This window comes from Ambystoma mexicanum, chromosome 8, assembly GCF_040938575.1.
Source record: "Ambystoma mexicanum isolate Mex_15411 chromosome 8, UKY_AmexF1_1, whole genome shotgun sequence".
Classification (NCBI taxonomy): Eukaryota; Metazoa; Chordata; class Amphibia; order Caudata; family Ambystomatidae; genus Ambystoma; species Ambystoma mexicanum.
The window spans coordinates 714,105,251-714,123,202 of NC_090929.1; the positions used below are offsets into that span (position 1 = coordinate 714,105,251).

Below are 17,952 nucleotides of genomic sequence, written 5' to 3' on the forward strand. Positions count from 1 at the left end.
AATAAAAAATTTATTTCTATATTGAAAATATGAATTTTCAGATATGAACTGTAGTAATACCAAAATGAATTCCTTCATAGCTTTCAAATCACCTTCTTGGAGGAGTAACCATTCTATTGCTTCTAGACCCAGGTTGTGTGGAATAGAAGTGTAAAGGCTCTTCACGTCAATTGTAAACATTATTGAAGTTTCTGTAAATACATTTTTCTCCAATGTTTCCAAAAAATGATTAGTGTCTTTAATGTAGGTATCTGTCTTTTGTATCAATGGTTGCAAAAACTGGTCAATATATTGGCCCAATGGCTGTAGTACACTGTCTACTCCAGAGACTATCGGTCTGCCTGGTGGTTTTGTATAACTTTTATGTATTTTGGGTAGCGTGTAGAAGTTCGGTATTCTTGGATATTTATTTGTGAGAAAAGATCGTGTTTTTGCACTTATCCATTCTAATTCCTCTGCTTTCCCCAGAAGTTCTTCTAAATTCTTCATTATCTCAATAGTTGGGTCATTATCTAGCTCAGAATATACATCCGTGTTTCTGAGCTGATTCATACATTCGTCATGATAATCTTGACTGTTCATTATTACAAGTGCTCCTCCTTTATCCGCTGGGCGTATAGTTATCTTGTCGTCTCCATATAAATCTTTCAATAATTTAAACTCATTTGGTTTCAAATTTCCATATCCCTTCCGTTTGAATGACACTTTCTTAAGATCTTTGAGTACTTGTCGATGAAAAATATCAATGGATGGTACATTTATGGGTGGCATAAAATTACTTTTCTTTCTAAACTCTTGTAGTTCCTCTGGGTCTTGTTCTTTAAGTTGTGATGTATCGAGTTCATCAAAAAACACTTTTAATTTTAATTTTCTCACCAATTTAAATAAATCAATCTTAGTCTCAAATAAAGTTGTGCTATGCGTAGGTACATAACTGAGCCCTTTCTGAAGTAACATTTCTTCACTTTTCGTTAGTATTCTGGATGATATGTTCACAACTAACTTTTCTTCTGTCTCGCTCCCCGGGTCTCTACTCTTTGGCTTCCTTTTTCTTTTCCCCCGTCTCGTTCTCTTCCTTCTGTCTCTCGTTCTAAAAAAGGTCGGGCTGCTCTGAACTCTCTTGCAGATGTGGTAGGTTCTGCTTGTTGTCCTATTGTCCTCCTTCCTTCCACTGTACTTTGTTTCACTCTAGAATCTTCAGAATCCGTGCTGGAAGTATTGTCGGTACTCCCCTGATGTTGTTTCTTTTAGAATGGGGTTTGATATTTATCCATCCAGGTGTAAACTTCTCCGTTCAAATAATCATAAGTGTCCCGTCGAAATTTCCTCACTTTTTTGGATTCAATTTCACTTTTGTATGATTCAAGTTTATGGTTAATGTCGACCAATATTGCTCCTAATTCTTCTTTGCCAATCGCTGTACTCAATTCTTTTTCTATTTCTTCTATTTCTTCGTTTAAGGTTTTGACATTTTTGGTGAGCTCTTGAATCGTTAAAAGAATTAAGTCTAGCGAGCACTTATTCAGAATCGCCTCCCATTTGCGCACAAATTCTTTGTCTTCCTTACATAACGTTGGTCTCAAATTAATTCTTAGTCCCCTAGGGATTCTCTGGTTTTTATAGTAACGTCCTAAAGTAATTGCATGAAGCTTTCTGTTAATTTCCTTACGGATCAAATATTCCAGTTGTTTTATTCTTCTCGTAGGATCAGGATCATTAGTTTTTGTTTTCCATGTTGAATCACTGATTTGTGTCAGGATTGCCTCGGCTTCTGCCGATGTGAAACCTAAGGTTTCAGCTCTTACATTTGTAAGTTGTTCTATATCTTCAAAGGACATATTCTCGCGTGCCTCCACCCAATTAGTGTGCCACTGGGAGCGAATATACAATTAGGAAATGGGGTAGGCACTGCTTGTTTCTACTTATTCACTTTTCTGCAGTCAATTGTGGGGACTCACCCTTGAGCCTAGGCACTAGGTTCTGAAACAATATCCATACAATAGGGCTGAACAACTTCCAACCCTGGGTGAGCTCGCTCTCACTCCCCTCAACGGGTTTCAATTCATTCTCATTAGTAATTTGTATTTCTTCATTAAGTAATCCACCATTTTTGTTATAATATTTCCAATATTTCAATTGTTTATTTATTCCTAACCAATCAGTGTTTCAAAATTATTGCCAATGCATTTCGGACATCCGTCCATCATCAGGGCTATCAACACTATTTGTTATCAATCAATGATATTTACAACACCATGACCCATTCCCAAGGATCCACCCAAACGTGAAATCGTAAAGTAAATGCATGCACATACCAGATTAAAGTTGTGTTCCATCATGGCGTTCACATCAATGTAACAAGTCAAAAAAATAGATAAGGATACCGGCAACAGAGGTGAATATATACTCTGGGGACGAAAAGCCAAACAGGTAGAAAAGCGTTAAGTAAATTATGATATTATATTGTGAAATAAGGTTTAACAATGATCTATAATGGATGTTTTTGTATATTTTTTTGACTTGTTACATTGATGTGAACGCCATGATGGAACACAACTTTAATCTGGTATGTGCATGCATTTACTTTACGATTTCACGTTTGGGTGGATCCTTGGGAATGGGTCATGGTGTTGTAAATATCATTGATTGATAACAAATAGTGTTGATAGCCCTGATGATGGACGGATGTCCGAAATGCATTGGCAATAATTTTGAAACACTGATTGGTTAGGAATAAATAAACAATTGAAATATTGGAAATATTATAACAAAAATGGTGGATTACTTAATGAAGAAATACAAATTACTAATGAGAATGAATTGAAACCCGTTGAGGGGAGTGAGAGCGAGCTCACCCAGGGTTGGAAGTTGTTCAGCCCTATTGTATGGATATTGTTTCAGAACCTAGTGCCTAGGCTCAAGGGTGAGTCCCCACAATTGACTGCAGAAAAGTGAATAAGTAGAAACAAGCAGTGCCTACCCCATTTCCCAATTATATTTGTCTACCATTACACAGCAGAAAAGAAGGTCCTTAATATCCTATGGTAGAATATGCTTCCATATTTCAACAACACTCTCTGCAAAGCCTGTTTGGGAAGTTTATAAGCTATGTTATGGTATGATTGCACAGTTGATAAAGAGCAATATCACCAGAGGCTGGCTTCCAGGGGCTAGCCTGAACCATTGACACAACATGTTGTTTGGGGAGAAAAAGAGTCTTTAATAGTTTTGTGAATAATTTAATATTTGAGATACTATGAAAGATAATGAAAGGGCATTTAACAGTCTGGGCGTCAGATAGGGCGTCTGCTGTCAAATCCGGTCTTCCAAATACTAGGCATGGTTAACTGAAATGCTCTGGTGGCAGTAACTCAGAGGTTTGTGGTGTAGTGAGCCATTTAAATTAGGATAAACTCTGCGCATCCTCCGGGCATAGAATTCCGAGTCTGAGACTCTGTCATAAATCCAATTTGTCGGTGCACCAGAAGCCAGCGAAAACTGAAAGATCGTAGAGAAGATACTCATGTGCTATAACCTTAATGAATCAATAAAAAGCTAAATATTTTCTGCACTCACTTCAGACAATAAAGTAGGTGGAGCCAGGAATGAACTCATCTGCCAAATCATGGCACTGCTCTTTATGGAGCAGTAAAGTGATTGAGAGCCTCAAAACCAATGGTGCATATCTGCATGTTACACCCATATATTTGCTCCCATAGCCTAGGCTCCTTGGACTATATCATTATTCGGGTATTTACGGAACACAGACCTAGTGTTGGCAAGCAACGTAGTGCTGAACAAGTCATAGGAGGAAGGACATGGTGAGAGAAGCAGAGCTACAAAGGAGCGGGGAGCTAGCAAATGGGGAGAGCAGGCAATATGGCAGCACGGGATCTATAAACAACTATGTGAGGAAACAGAGGGGAGCAGATCACCAAATCTCAGGTTAGCTAGGCAGTGGAGGCTGTGTGCACATGGGTGTTAGAGTGGAGCTATTCCTTGAAGAGGAGACTCTTAAGCTCCTACATGTATTGTAGAAGTGAGGGGGCGAGCTTGGTTTTGACAGAGAGGAAGTTCTTTGGGCCTAGACAGAAAAATACCGTCTTCTGGTTCTTTCCATCCTGCACCTTTGAAGTTTGCACATGACATTAACTCCTCTTGATGGATGGCAGATTTTCACTCCAACCTTAACCTTTATTTTCTATGGAAGTTGACCACTAAGGAAGGGTTTGAAGGCTAGCAGAATGCTGCTCATTTCTAGCATTGTTTTAGTAATGCATACTCAGGATTTCAGTTGCGATAGACCCCAATCTAAGCCTGCGTGGGCAACTGGTAACAGTTTTAACAGGGAAATCGGTCAAAAGTACAAAGCATGGGGCTATGTTAAAAGCATGGAGAAGTCGTTTCAGTAAATTATGCCGTTCAAACTGATCCCAGGGACAGTGGCCAGTTAACACATTGGTAAAACAGGCCTCATTATAAGTTTGCCGGTACAGTAACAACGGTACCAGTAAGCTTGCTGATACTGTTGTTACCGTACCAGAAAAGGAACAAGTTAATTACCTGTAACTGTTGTTCTCTAGCATGGGTCTGGCATGGATTCACATTCTCATGAATATTCCCCGTCGTCAGGCCAGGAATCCTCGGTATAGAAAAAAATCAGTATCAGTTTCGTTTCTGATCTGTCTTTCTTAGTAGTAACCAATCACTGGTCTCTGGGTCATACTGCCCCCAGCCAATGACTGCCCTCTCCCTAAGCCCCGCCTCTGGCAGCCATCCTCAGATTTGGTAGCACGTAAAGTGGCACTATGACCAAGTGAAGAGCCGCAGAGGGGTAGGCGGGAGGGTTCGCATGTGAATCCATGCTAGACCCATGCTGGAGAACAACAGTTACAGGTAAGTAACTTGTTCCTTCTCCAGCATGGGGTCTGGCATGGATTCACATGCTCATGAATAAGAATACATAGCAGTACACACATGCACAACCACGGGAGGTGGCAACAGGCTCAACATTAAGCAATACAACAACTCAACATTAACCATCTCTTATCTCCTCACCAAGCTCACCTTAGGCGAAAAGGTTGCGCAGCACTGCTTGGCCGACCTTGGACTCCTCCCTGGAGTCCTGATCGACGCAGTAGAATCTTGTGAAGGTGTGCGTCGACCTCCACGTCACAGCCCTGCAGATGTCTAGCAGGGGCACACCAGACATGAATGCCGTGGTAGCAGCGATCGCTCTGGTCGAATGGGCTCTCGGCCGGCCGGACAGCGGTCGGTTTGGCAACCGGTGACAGTGCATGATGCAGCCGAAGAGCCATCTGGAAATGGAAGTCTTCGAGAGAGCCTTCCCTTGATTCACAGTCCCAAAGTTCACAAACAGCTGTGACGTCTTCCGAAAACTCTTTGTGCGGTCCACGTAGAACTTCAGCGCTCTAGCTACATCCAGCGAGTGCAAAGTCCTCTCGGCCGGCGACGAAGGCGACGGGAAGAAAACTGGCAACACCCAGGGCTCGTTGAGGTGAAGTCCGACGGCACCTTGGGCATAAAGGAGGGGTACGTCCTCAGCACCACCCTCGTGTCATGAAAAGTCAAGTATGGAGGCTTGCAAGATAGGGCCTGGATCCCTCCCACTCGTCGTGCGAAGGTGATGGCCACGAGGAAAGCGGTCTTCCATGACAGGAACTTCAGAGGCGCCGAATACATAGGCTCGAATGGGGCCCCCATGAGCCTGGTCAGCACCACATTAAGCTCCCACGCCGGGGCAGGAGCCTTCACCGGCGGGAATGATCGGAATATCCCTTCATGAATTCTTTCACCAGGCGATGAGACCACAAGGTCGCCCGTCCCGTAGTCCTGGTATATCGGGAGATTGCAGCCAGATGTATTTTGATGGATGCGTGAGCCAGTCTAGCTTTGGCCAGCGACAGTAGGTACGGCAGTACTTGAGGGGCCGTAATCTGCAGAGGGTTAATCTTCTGTGCACGGCACCAGACAGAGATCCTCTTCCATTTATGTCCGTAGCACTTGAGAGTTGAGGACGCCCTGGCCTTTGCAAGAACCTCTCTGCAGTCGGCCGGGATGTCGTACCCTCCAAACCCTAGTGCTGCAGGAGCCAGGCCTGCAAGTTCAGCGACTGTAACGCTCACCTGATTCCCGCAGAGGCGCCGGTCTTGACTGGGTGAATGCCGTATCTTCAAAGGTGATGTGTAACACACGGTTGGCTCTTTGGGCTGGACCTCTGTGCACTGTATGTCTGACTCGAAGAGTAAGATGTCTGCAGATAGAAAATATGGGATTAATGAACTGGGGTTATTGGGTGCCTCTCTCCTCTTCCCTTTCTCTTCTCCTGTAGAACCCCAAAGGTTAACGCCCTCACCTTAGGTAAGTGAACGCCGAGCTCTCCATCTGCCTCGGGGCAGGGTGCCGTAACCAGTTTCTTCACTGGATAAGGGTGCAGGCCTCTTGACCTCAGAGGACTGCTGTCCGTCGTTAACTGCACGAACGGTAAGTTCTGGGCACTTCAAATGTCTTAAAAGTCTTTTGTAATGATATCTCTTGTTTTGCAGGGTTCCGGCGATGGCGGATGGCGGGCTGATGAGAGTTGAGGATCGAACCCGCGTGAGGAATAGAAGCGCCTGGAAGCACGTAAGTAAGCGCTTGTAGCCTGCTTCACGATGCGCACTAACTGTCCCTTTTATCTTTCAGGTACAAGTTCGGAGCTTTAGAGAAGCTGTAGGGTGCTGGAATACCCACTGGATTCGGCGTGGGAAGGAGTAATGGCACGTGAGTAATAAAGTTGCCCAATGTCTTTAATCGCACCTTCTTTTGTCTTTCAGATGCGGGATGCAGCGCCGAAGGCCTCCGGAGCGTGCGAAGAGCTGGTAAGCTTTTGTCTTTCAGATGCCGGAATGCAGTGCGAAGACCTCCGGAGCATGCGAAGAGTAGGTAAGCCTTTGTCTTTCAGATGCCAGAATGCAGCGCGAGGCGTTGGTGACAGCCGATGGACCAGGTAAGAGATGCGCTGCCACTGAAGACCGTAGGGCTAACCTGTTCTTTCTTTGTCTTTACAGGTGCTGCTGAAGACTGGATTCCAGGATGATAAGCCTTTGTTCCCTTAGGCCCAGGATCAGAAGCAGAAGACACGATGAGCGTTCTGCTGCAGAGAATGCAGAATAACACAAAGCAAGATTCATCCATCGGGTGTGGTTTAAATAGCCTCCTGTAGTGCTTAGGTGTCTCCTTCTACAGCCACGCCTAGGTAAGAAAAGAGTTCCTGCTTTCCAGAAGAGTTCCAGTGTTCTGAACCTAGGGAGTGGCTCCTGCCCCACCCAACAGGAAAAGTAGTCCCAAACAGAAGAGGATCAGGGGTTCAACTGGCAGGTAAGTAAGCAGCATGGTCTGCTGCAGGTAAGTCCACCCAAGCATTATGAGCCCGGCGCTTCCAGCGCTGGGACTGGGCATCTTTATGAGCCTGGTGCCACTGGCGCCAGGACAGGGTCCAAAAGGTCCCAATTGGGACTGGCTGGCACTCGGAACCGGGGTTATGGGTCTGCTTCCAAGGGAGTCGGGTAAGTCCTGATCTTTTGGAAGCAGAGATCATGACAGCGACTCCCGGTTGTGGTGAAGAATGGCGCCTCCTTCTCTGGAGAGAAGGTCTGCGTCCGTCAGCAGCTTGACTGGTGGGGACGTTGACAAGTCCAGAAGGTCCGGGAACCAGATCTGTCTCGGCCACGCAGGTGCGACGAGGATCATCCTGCACCGGGACCTCTTGAGCTGGTTGATGAGCCGGAGCAGCAACGGCAGCGGAGGGAATGCATAAAGAAATAGGCCGTCCCAGGGGAACGAGAAAGCATCGCCCATGCTCCTCGGCTGGGGGAACCTGCTGGCGAACCTCCGGCACTTGGAATTTGTCGCCGTCGCGAAGAGATCGATTTGGGGTTCGTCCCATCGTCGGAAGAGTCGATCTACTTGATCCTGGCGTAGTTCCCACTCGTGGCACGAGCGCAGCTCCCTGCTGAGTGAGTCGGCGATCGTGTTTTTTATTCCTGCCAGATGAAGAGGCACCAGAAACATCCGTTGGGCGACGGCTCAATGCCACAGATCCTGGGCTTCCTTGGATAGGGACCTGGTTCCGCCCTGCTTCCGGATGTAGAACATCGTGGTGGTGTTGTCAGTGAAGATCCTCACCACCTTACTCTTGAGGGACGGGAGAAAGGACCTGAGGGCCCAGAACACTGCACGGAGCTCCAAAATGTTGATGTGGAGTGACTTCTCCTCCGGGAGCCAAAGGCCTCTCGCGTGAAGATCTCCGGAGTGCGCTCCCCAACCTTCCAGGGAGTCGTCCGTCGTCACCGTCACCTGGTGAGCCGGGATCTGAAAGTACGTGCCCGCCGACAGATGGGAGCGGGTACCCCACCACCGGATCGCCTGACGAACGTCTCGTTGAGAGGGATCCTGTCCTCGAAGCTGCCCGTCGACTGGACCCAGCGGGCGTCGAGGAACTCTTGTAAGGGGCGCATCCGAAGCCTGCAAAGGTGCACCAGATAAATGCAGGAGGACATCATCCCGAGAAGGGACTTGATAGATCTTACCCTGGCCATGTCCGTGGCCAGCAGACGCTGCACCTTGCCCAGAATGGTCCTGGTCCTTTCCTCCGACAGCGAGGCCAGCCGCGCCACTGTGTTGAGCTTGGCTCCCAGAAACAGGGCGACTTGCGACGGAACCAGGTGGGATTTCGGAAAGTTGATGGAGAATCCCAGGTCCGTGAGCAGCTGGACGGTCTTCGCAGTGTGCTCCACGGCGAGCTCCCTCGTCCTTGCCCTGATGAGCCAGTCGTCCAGGTAGGGGTAGACATGGATCCCCTGTAGGCGCAGCCGCGCCGCCACCGGTGTGAGGCACTTGGTGAACACCCTGGGTGCCGACTTCAATCAGAACGGGAAGGCCTTGAACTGGTAGTGCCGCCCTTGGACCACGAACCTGAGGAACTTTCAGTGTCTTTTTAGAATGGGGATGTGGAAGTACACATCCTCCAAGTCCAACGACGACAGGAAATCGCCCTCCTCCAGCTGTCCCAGCACGTGCTGGAGGGTGACCATACGGAACTTCTGCGCCTTGATGTACTTGTTCAGTCGTCGTAGGTCCAGGATGGGGCGCCATCCTCCTGTCTTCTTTTTTACGAGGAAGTACCTTGAGTAAACTCCGGAGCACCGAAGCCTCTTTGGGACGAGCTCGATGGCACCCTCCTTGAGCATCGCCCTTACTTCCAACAGTAGTTGAGGGACGTGATTTTCCTTCCTGGCCACGGGTGGAACGCGAGGGCACTTCTTCTGAAACTCGAGGGCGTGCCCTTGTGCCAGGGCGTCCAGCACCCAACGGTCGGTGGAGATGGACTCCCACACGCTGACGAACCTCGCCAGCCGGCCTCCCACCGGGGTGCTTCGGCGGGGGCCCGACCCCACGGTCGGTTCAATCTTGTTTGGAGGCCGCCTTGCCTCCTTGACCTCCCTGTCGACGACGACGGGCACCACCTGACTTGCCGCGTCCCCTGTAGGCTTCCTGGGACGAAGATCTTGCCACTTGGCGGTACGTGGAGGAGCCACTGCCGGATCCCTTGGAGGCACCTTGTCTGCCTCCGGAGCTCCGAAAGGACGGTCGTCGTTGTTGGAGCACTCCCTGTGCCCGGGCAGTCTCTGTGTCTGTCTTGATGGCCTGAAGGGACTCATCAACCGCCTTCCCAAACAGGTTGTTCCCGTCGAAGGGCATGTCCAAAACCTTGGTTTGTACGTCCTGGCGGAAATCCGTGGCCTTGAGCCATCCTCGTCGTCTCAAGCAAACGTTGTTGCCCAACTGACGGAAACTGGTGTCGGCGATGTCCGTTGCCACCGTGATGGCGTGGTCCGAAGCAATCTTACCCTCCTGTAGGATTTCAAGGGCCTCAGCCCTTTTGGCGTCCGGAAGGAAGTCTAACAGAGGGGCGATTTTGAACCACAACTCCCTGTCGTAGCGGGCTACGATAGCCAGGGTGTTGGCCGCCTTGATAGTCGTTGCTGCGGATGAGATGATCCGTCGTCCCATCGTGTCCAACTTCCTGCCCTCGCCGTCCGGCGGGGAAGTTGATGTCGAGGCCGATGCCCCCCCAGCTTTCTTCTTTGCCGCCGCCGAGACAACCGAATCCGGGGTAGGTTGTGCCCGAAGGCACAAGGGGGTAGCGTCGGGGACCCGGTACTTCTTCTCGTACCGGTCCCTCTTTGCCGGCGCCGTGGCAGGGTTCTTGAGGAGGGCGAGCCCCTCATCCCAGAGGTCATCAAGAAGCGGTACGGCGAGGACCGTCTTCCTTTTAGCCTCGCGCCGTTGGTAAAGGAACCCTTCTTTCTTCTTCTCTTCTGGGCAGAGCTGGAAAAGCTCGGATGCCCTGGAGATCATGGCATGAAAGGATCCAATCTCGTTGGGCGGGGACGCCCGAGCAGGGGGCGACAGGGGACACGTCCCGTCGTCGTCTCCGTCGTCATCTGTACCTGTCGTAGCCGTGTCCGTGCCTGTATCATCCCCGTGGGTAGTAGACCGGGGGAAGGCAGAGCAGGCCGCAGAGGTGGGAGAGGTGGCGTAGGATGCGTCCTCCTCCTCTTATGCGGTGGACTTTCCGAAGGTCCCGGCTCCGGTTCCCCCGTCGGGTCTGGCTCAGGTACCTCCGTCGGGGGAAGGGGCAACCTTGTCCTTATCTCTGAGCATAAGGACTGAATTGCTGACAAAATGGCCGCCGAAGTGTCCTGCGGCGCCGGAAACGACGGACGCGAGGGCTCTTGAGGAGCCTTGTCGGCGACACCATCGCTCTCGTCGTCGCCCTCGTCGGGATCCCTCCCGATGGGCTGGGCCTCTTGCACGACTTCGATGAGCTCTTCTTCAGAGGTCGTGTCCGTATCCACGATGGCCACCAGCCTCTCCCCCACCTTTTCCAACGAGGACTTTGTGGGGGTCCTCTCAATGGACCCGAAAGACGACTCCCTCCGCGGTGGCATGGAGACTCTGGGTCCTGAGGGCGTCTCCACTGGTGTAGCCTCCACAGGCTGAGCCAGGGCCGCAGCGACATCCTCAATCGAGGTCTTAGCAGGGTGAACTAAGGCCATCGTCACCTTCTGGACGCTTGGGGCCTTCACCTTGGGGGGAGGGTCCGAGCCTCGCTCCCCCTCTGCCGGAACCTTCGAGATCGACCGGGGCCTCTCCAGAAGCTTCGCCGGGTTCTCGGACTTCTTCTTACCCGAGCCAGAGCGTTGGCTCGTGGTTGATGGCGCCGGGGAGGATGCGCCCTGCCTGGCAGCCAAGGAGCCCGACCGTTCGGCGCTCCCGGTGCCCGCGGACTCGCTGTGCTTAGCCTTTTGTTGGGCCCCCCGTCACCGGGGCGCCCTCACAGGACTTAGAAGACCGCTCGGACTTCTTTGTCTTCTTCTCGCCTGACGGGCTCTTCCCTTCCAGCCAGTTGGCGAGACGGAGGTGGCGATCCTTCATGGTCCGCTTCGACATGTTGCCACAAAACGCACAGTCCTTCTCCGTGTGCGTCTTGTCCTCATGGAGACAGTAGAGGCATAATGAATGCTCGTCCTCCTTGAAAACATTCTGAAGCTGGCATCCAGGGCAGGTCCTGAACAGCTTCCCGGACGTCGAGCTTCCTTTCTCCTGGGCCATGTCCGGGGTAGGCCTCGGAACTTCTGTAATCCTCCAAAAGCGTAACTCGACGAAAACTTCACCCTTGAGGGGCGTAGAAAACTCTGAAACGGATCCCCGTTGATCGGATGTAGAAACGGTGGAGCTTGAGGCTCTATTTAACCGAAAAATGAGAAAAATATCCTGAAAAAGCGCGAAATCGCAGCAAAAGCTTGAGAGCTACAGCACGAGGACTCCCAACACTTGAACGTGCGGTAAAAATCTGAGGATGGCTGCCAGAGGCGGGGCTTAGGGAGAGGGCAGTCATTGGCTGGGGGCACCATGACCCAGAGACCAGTGAATGGTTACTACTAAGAAAGACAGATCAGAAACGAGACTGATACTGATTTTTTTCTATACCGAGGATTCCCGGCCCGACGACGGGGAATATTCATGAGCATGTGAATCCATGCCAGACCCCATGCTGGAGAACTAGGAGTTCTGCTCGCGGGTGCCTTCCCGCCCACCAGGTCAGACCTGGCGGACGTACCGGCACCCGCGAGCAGAGCATGTCGGATGCACCGGCACCATTCTGAATATGGGGCTCAATGGGAATGGGGAGCATTTTTTTCTAGCGCCCACGAATGGGAAATTTCCGGATCTGGTGGGGCAGTAATGACTCGGTAATTGCACATTCGCGGGCGCCAGAAAACAAATTATACCGGCAGGGCTACCTCGACATTTTAATGACCCCCGTTTGTTTATATGCAAGGCTACAGATGAGATTTTGAAGTGTTTACTCAATGTTGTTTTTAAGTTGTGAGTAAAAGGATTTTTTAGGAAATAAAACGAGCAAGTCCCAATCCCAATAGAGGTATTTTTTAAGTAAGTCAAATATGTTGGAAATATAAAACAGATGTTATACTTCCTTGTACGGCCTTAGTAATTCATGCTTATTCAAATGCATTTTTTACCATGAACATCCTCATTAGATCAGGCAGTAATGGAGCTCTTGTGGCCCTACACTGCTGGTATAACTGATCCGGGCAGATCTGTGGAAGCAGACTTAAATGGGCATGTGGCGTCCTGTATTTTGTTGGGGGTATTTTTACTGAGTTTTGTTATGGTGAGCGTATTTGCCTGTCTTTAAGAGAGCAAAAGTTGCTAAGTCACTTATTTGTGGGGCTGGTTGTATGCATTACTAAGCCCCCCCCCACCCCTCATCGGATGCAGCAATAGCATTTTAGCTGGGAGAGGGAACGATCTGCTGTGATCTTGGATGCCACCTTGTTGTTGGGACTGTGGAATCTGATGCCTGCTCCCACTCTGAGAATAAACTTGCACAGTCCGACTACTACCCATGCCACCGAACATGTTTTAAGACCCTTCTTCTATACAGTCGGGACCCATCAGTTGGGAGTTGAGGCGCACTGGGCAAATGGGGGTTGGGCAGAGCACGCAGAGAACCAATAACAGCTTGCAGGTAAACGAAGAACAACAATTCCACGGCTCAAAGTTTCCCCTACTCACTCTGTTGCTTTTCTTTCCAGCAGTTATTCCTGAGGTTAGCGATGTAATCTTCTTCCACACTCCGCTCCACGTTCTTCAGGTTTGTCCCGCTGTACTCGTCCTCAAAATTATCAGCTACATAGAAAACTACGTTCAGGTTCTCAGTCGTCTTTCTGTGCACGTGCCCAACAGACCTAGACATGAGGCAAAGAAAGAGAACACAGCGTCACACAATGCAATTCTTTGTTTGGCCCATAAACCTTAGATTAAAAAAATACTACACCACCCTCTCAGGCAGCTGTTATTCATTTGGTCTTTTGATTTTAAATGAATATTGGCTCTTGTCGTTGCAAGAATAGTCACAGCTTCAAGTGCAAAGAACAAGTTACTTCTTACCTTGTAACGTTCTTTCGATGGGATGTTCCTCCGACGTATTCCTTATCTTAGATATCTCTTTCCAGCTTTGCTGGCCTCGGAAATTTTTTCTCACTAGAGGGCGCTGTGCGTCGACGTCCGCCGAGTCGATGTCCCTCGACAGCCGCCATATCGACGTCGACGTCATCCTGCCTATAAAGGCCGCGCGCAGCGTCCGTTGCTCAGTTCCGTTTTATAGCCCACAATAATTCTTTCTGGACTAGACTAATCAACCTGAAGGAGCGTAAACTGCAACAACAAGGGAAGTAGTACTGCGGGGATGGATGGGAGGGTCGATAAGGAATACGTCGGAGGAACATCCCATCGAAAGAACGTTACAAGGTAAGAAATAACTTGTTCTTCGAAGGGATTGTGTCCTCCGACGTATTCCTTATCTTAGATAGGTTCCCATAGCAGTATTCTGTTATTGGAGGTGGGATTACTGACTTCATGCTTCCTCTTATTGATGAATAGAGTGCAATACTACCCTTCCAAACCTAGTCTCTTGACTGGAGGAGGATTCCAAGTTGTAAAACCGTGTAAAGGTATGGACGGACGACCATGTGGCAGCCGCACATATGTCTCGAACTGGCACTCCTCTTTTGAGGGCCGATGAAGCTGCGATACCTCTGGTCGAATGAGCCCTAAGATTTTGAGGGGGCTCTTTTCCTGCCAGTTTATAACATTCCAAAATGGCTAAAATAATCCATCTGGAAATGGTCTGCTTAGTTATCGGTAGCCCCAGCTTGTGACCTGCGTAGCCTACAAACAGCTGGTCTGCTTGTCTTATCCTAGCCAGTCTACTAATGTAAAAACTTAAAGCCCTTCTTGGGTCCAGCCTGTGTAACCTCTCTTCCTCTTTCCCCGGATGGGGAGGAGGATAGAAAGATGGAAGGGTAATCTTCTGTGTGATATGAAATTCAGAAACCACCTTTGGGAGGAAATTAGGCTTCACTTGCAGAATAACTTTGTCTTTGTGAAAGATTGTATGAGGGGGTTTACAAGAAAGAGCTTGTTTGTAACTCGCTCACCCTTCTAGCAGATGTAAGTGCTACTAATAAAACAGTCTTAAGGGTAAGAAAGCTTAACGAACAAGAGTGGAGTGGTTCGAAAGGTGTGCCCATCAGGAAAGTTAGGACTAAATTTAAATCCCATAGGGGAACCTGGAATGGTCTTAAGGGATAAACGTTAGTTAACCTCTTTAGAAACTGTATTACCAAGGGTAACTTGAAATAGGATGGTTCTTCCGCAGTGCGCTTAAAGATGGATAGCACTGCGAGGTAGCCCTTGATGGTGCCAACTTGAAGGCCTGAATTCGCTAAATAAAGTAGGAAGGACAAAACCATTGGTGTACCACATGAAAAGGGATCGATATTCTTTTCCCTACACCAGCTGCAAAATCTGTTCCAACGGCAGCGGTATGAAGATTTTGTTGCTGGCCTTCTCGCCGAAAGCAACACCTCCATAACGTCATCAGGGAGGTCCCAATCCTTGTACCTCAGCCTTTCAGAAGCCAAGCGTGAAGGTTGAGGGTTTTGATGTCTGGATGGAGAACCTGACCTCCCTTCTGTGAGAGCAGATTCTCTCTGAGTGGAAGTCGAATTGGAGGGCAGATGGACAAGTCTAGAAGGTCCGGGTACCACGTTCTCCTGGCCCAATCCGGGGCAATTAGGATCATGGTTTTCCGGAATCTTCTCAACCTCCTGATCATTTGAGGAATGACAGGGACTGGTGGAAACGCGTACAGGAGTGGAAACTCCCAGTCCTCTATGAACGCGTCTCCCAGAGCTCCTGTCGGGGGAAATTCCCTTGAACAGAACAGATCGCACTTCCTGTTGACACTGGTGGCGAACAGATCCACCTGAGGGGTTCCCCAAAGGGCGAAGATCTCTTGAAGGACTTCCTGAGCTAGTTCCCACTCGTGGGAGACTGTGCTCTGCCTGCTCAGAGCGGCCGCTGTCAAGTTCTTCTCTCCGGCTAGGTGAACTGCCGATAGAGAGATTCCTTCTTGGATTGCCCAAAACCAGAGCTGCATCGCCTCTCTGCACAGTGGTAGTGATCCTACGCCTCCTCTTTTGTTGAGGTAATGCATGGCCACTGTGTTGTCCGTCATTATCAGGACATTCTTTCCTTGTACAGATGGCAGAAAAGCCTTCAGCGCAAGTCTGATGGCCCTCAGCTCTAACAGGTTGATATGTACTCTGGACTCCGATGGAGACCAAAGACCGCTGATCGTCAAGTCGTTGGCGTGGGCTCCCCACCCCGTAAGTGAGGCATCCGTGACTACTGTTATCTCCGGCCAAGGTTGCCAAAACTGCTCTCCTTTCATAATGTTCTCCTGACAGGCCCACCACTGAAGGTCTCGAGCCACCCTGTCGGGAACCTGAAGAAGATCCGTCATTCTCCCTGAGAATTGTGACCACTGAGTTCTCAGTGCCCACTGGAGAGATCTCATTCTCAGGTGAGCCTCTGGCACTAGGAAAATGCAGGATGCCATGAGGCCTAGCAACCTCAAAAAGTCGAAGGCTGGGAGACGTTGGGCATTTTGAAACTTGGTGATCATCTGTAGAATATCTTGAGCCCTCACCTCTAGTGGCGAGGCTTTTCCCAGGGAAGTGTCCAGGATCGCTCCGATGAACTGGAGTCTCTGCGATGGTATCATTTGTGACTTCTTTAAATTGAGGGAGAAGCCCAGTCTGTGAAGGGAGTGGCAAACAATCTAGCTGGATCTGAGCTTGTTCCGAAGATACAGCTCTGATCAACCAATCGTCCAGGTAGGGGTAGACGTGAATCCCTTCCCTCCTCAGACTTGCAGCCACTACCGACATTAACTTGGTGAAGACCCTCGGGCGGAGGTCAGCCCAAATGGCAGAACTCGAAATTGATAATGAGAGTTGCCAATTGCGAACCTCAGGTATTTCCTGTGTTTGAGATGGATTGGCACATGGAAATAAGCGTCCTGAAGGTCCAGAGATACCAACCAGTCCTGGAACTGAAGGGCCTGAAGGATCTGAGAGAGAGTTACCACCTTGAATTTGTCCTTCCTGAGGAATTTGTTCAATTCCCGCAAGTCCAAGATGGGTCTCAGTCCTCCGTCTTTCTTTGGTATGAGCCCTTGTTCCTCTCCGCTACAGGTACCGGTTCTATGGCACCTTTCTCTAGCAGGTCTAAAATTTCCCGCAAGAGGAGCGGATCTGGAGCTTTTTGAGAGCTGATCCCCAGTGGATGACTCTGAGGTATGCGTAGGAGAGGCAGGCAGTAACCTTGTGCAACTGTCTCCAATGTCCAAGCATCTGACGTGATAGCCTGCCATTCCGCCAGATGTTGAGTTAACCTGCCTCCTACAGGTGTCTTGTGAGGGAAGTCCTCACAGTGGTTTAGGGGCGGCTGATGTAGATGCCGATGGTAAAGAGGCACCTGCTGTTGCTGCGGTTTTTTAATATCTACCCCGTCCACCTCGGGTAGTTCTTCTTTGTCCTCTTTGAGCCGGTCGTCCTCTACCTCTTCCGAATGCGGAGTAGAAGCGAAAAGACTTGCCTCTCGCAGAGGTTCCTGTGAGACGAAAAGGTGTCTGACGGATTGCAGCGCCTAGGGATTTTGCTGCTGCCTTTGATGTTTGCAGTTTTTCTAAACTGTCATCCGCCTTTTTCCCAAACAAAGAAGAGCCATCAAATGGCATGTTCAAGAGCCTGGCTTGCACATCTGGGGCAAAACCAGACTTTCTCAACCAAGCAAATCTCCTGGTTGTTGTACTTGCCGCCATTGCTCTGCTGATACTGTCAGCCGAGTCAATGCTCGTCTGGAGGGATTCGCACATAGCGTTTTTACCGTCCCTTATGATATTTAGGAACGCCTCCCTTTCTTCTCCCTCCGGGATGCAGTAAGCCGCTGTAGAAGCACACTCCCAAAGTGTATGGCTAAATCTAGCAAGGGTGCAAGTAGCATTAATAGATTTTAACGCCATGCTACATGCCGAAAAGACTTTCTTAGCCATAGCATCGTATTTCTTACCGTCCCTGTCCTGTGGGACGGTAGGGTAAGCAGTCTTGATGTCAGTAGAAGATGCTGCCTGTACCACCAGACTTTCTGGGGATGGGTGTTTGGACAAAAACTCAGGGTCTGCAGAAGATACCCTGTATTTAGCAGACAGTTTTTTATTTACTGCCGGGACGACATCTGGGGTTTCCCAGTTTGTCATTATTTTTCTTTGAAGAAGAGCTTTATGAAAAGGTACTACAGGATCCTCCTGTGGACCTTTATCAAGAATATCCGTGAGGTCATCCTGTTGGAAAGCCGGTGAAGATGTTGACCACCCCATAAATTCTGTAATCCTGGCCATTAAGGCTCTATGAGGGGTTTCAGCATGCTCCCCTGGGTCTGGCCTAGCGAATT

The 17,952-nt window shown here is 49.4% G+C and overlaps 1 protein-coding gene across 1 annotated transcript in view; it reads right to left on the reverse strand.

Annotated features, from left to right (window-relative positions):
- The window catches only part of DNAJB12 (DnaJ heat shock protein family (Hsp40) member B12), a 658,221-nt gene that overhangs the window by 97,003 nt on the left and 543,266 nt on the right, over window positions 1-17,952 (reverse strand). Inside the window, exon 7 of the mRNA XM_069610521.1 lies at window positions 13,168-13,340. Coding sequence (XP_069466622.1) covers window positions 13,168-13,340 — 173 coding nt within the window. The remainder of the gene's footprint in view (window positions 1-13,167; window positions 13,341-17,952) is intronic.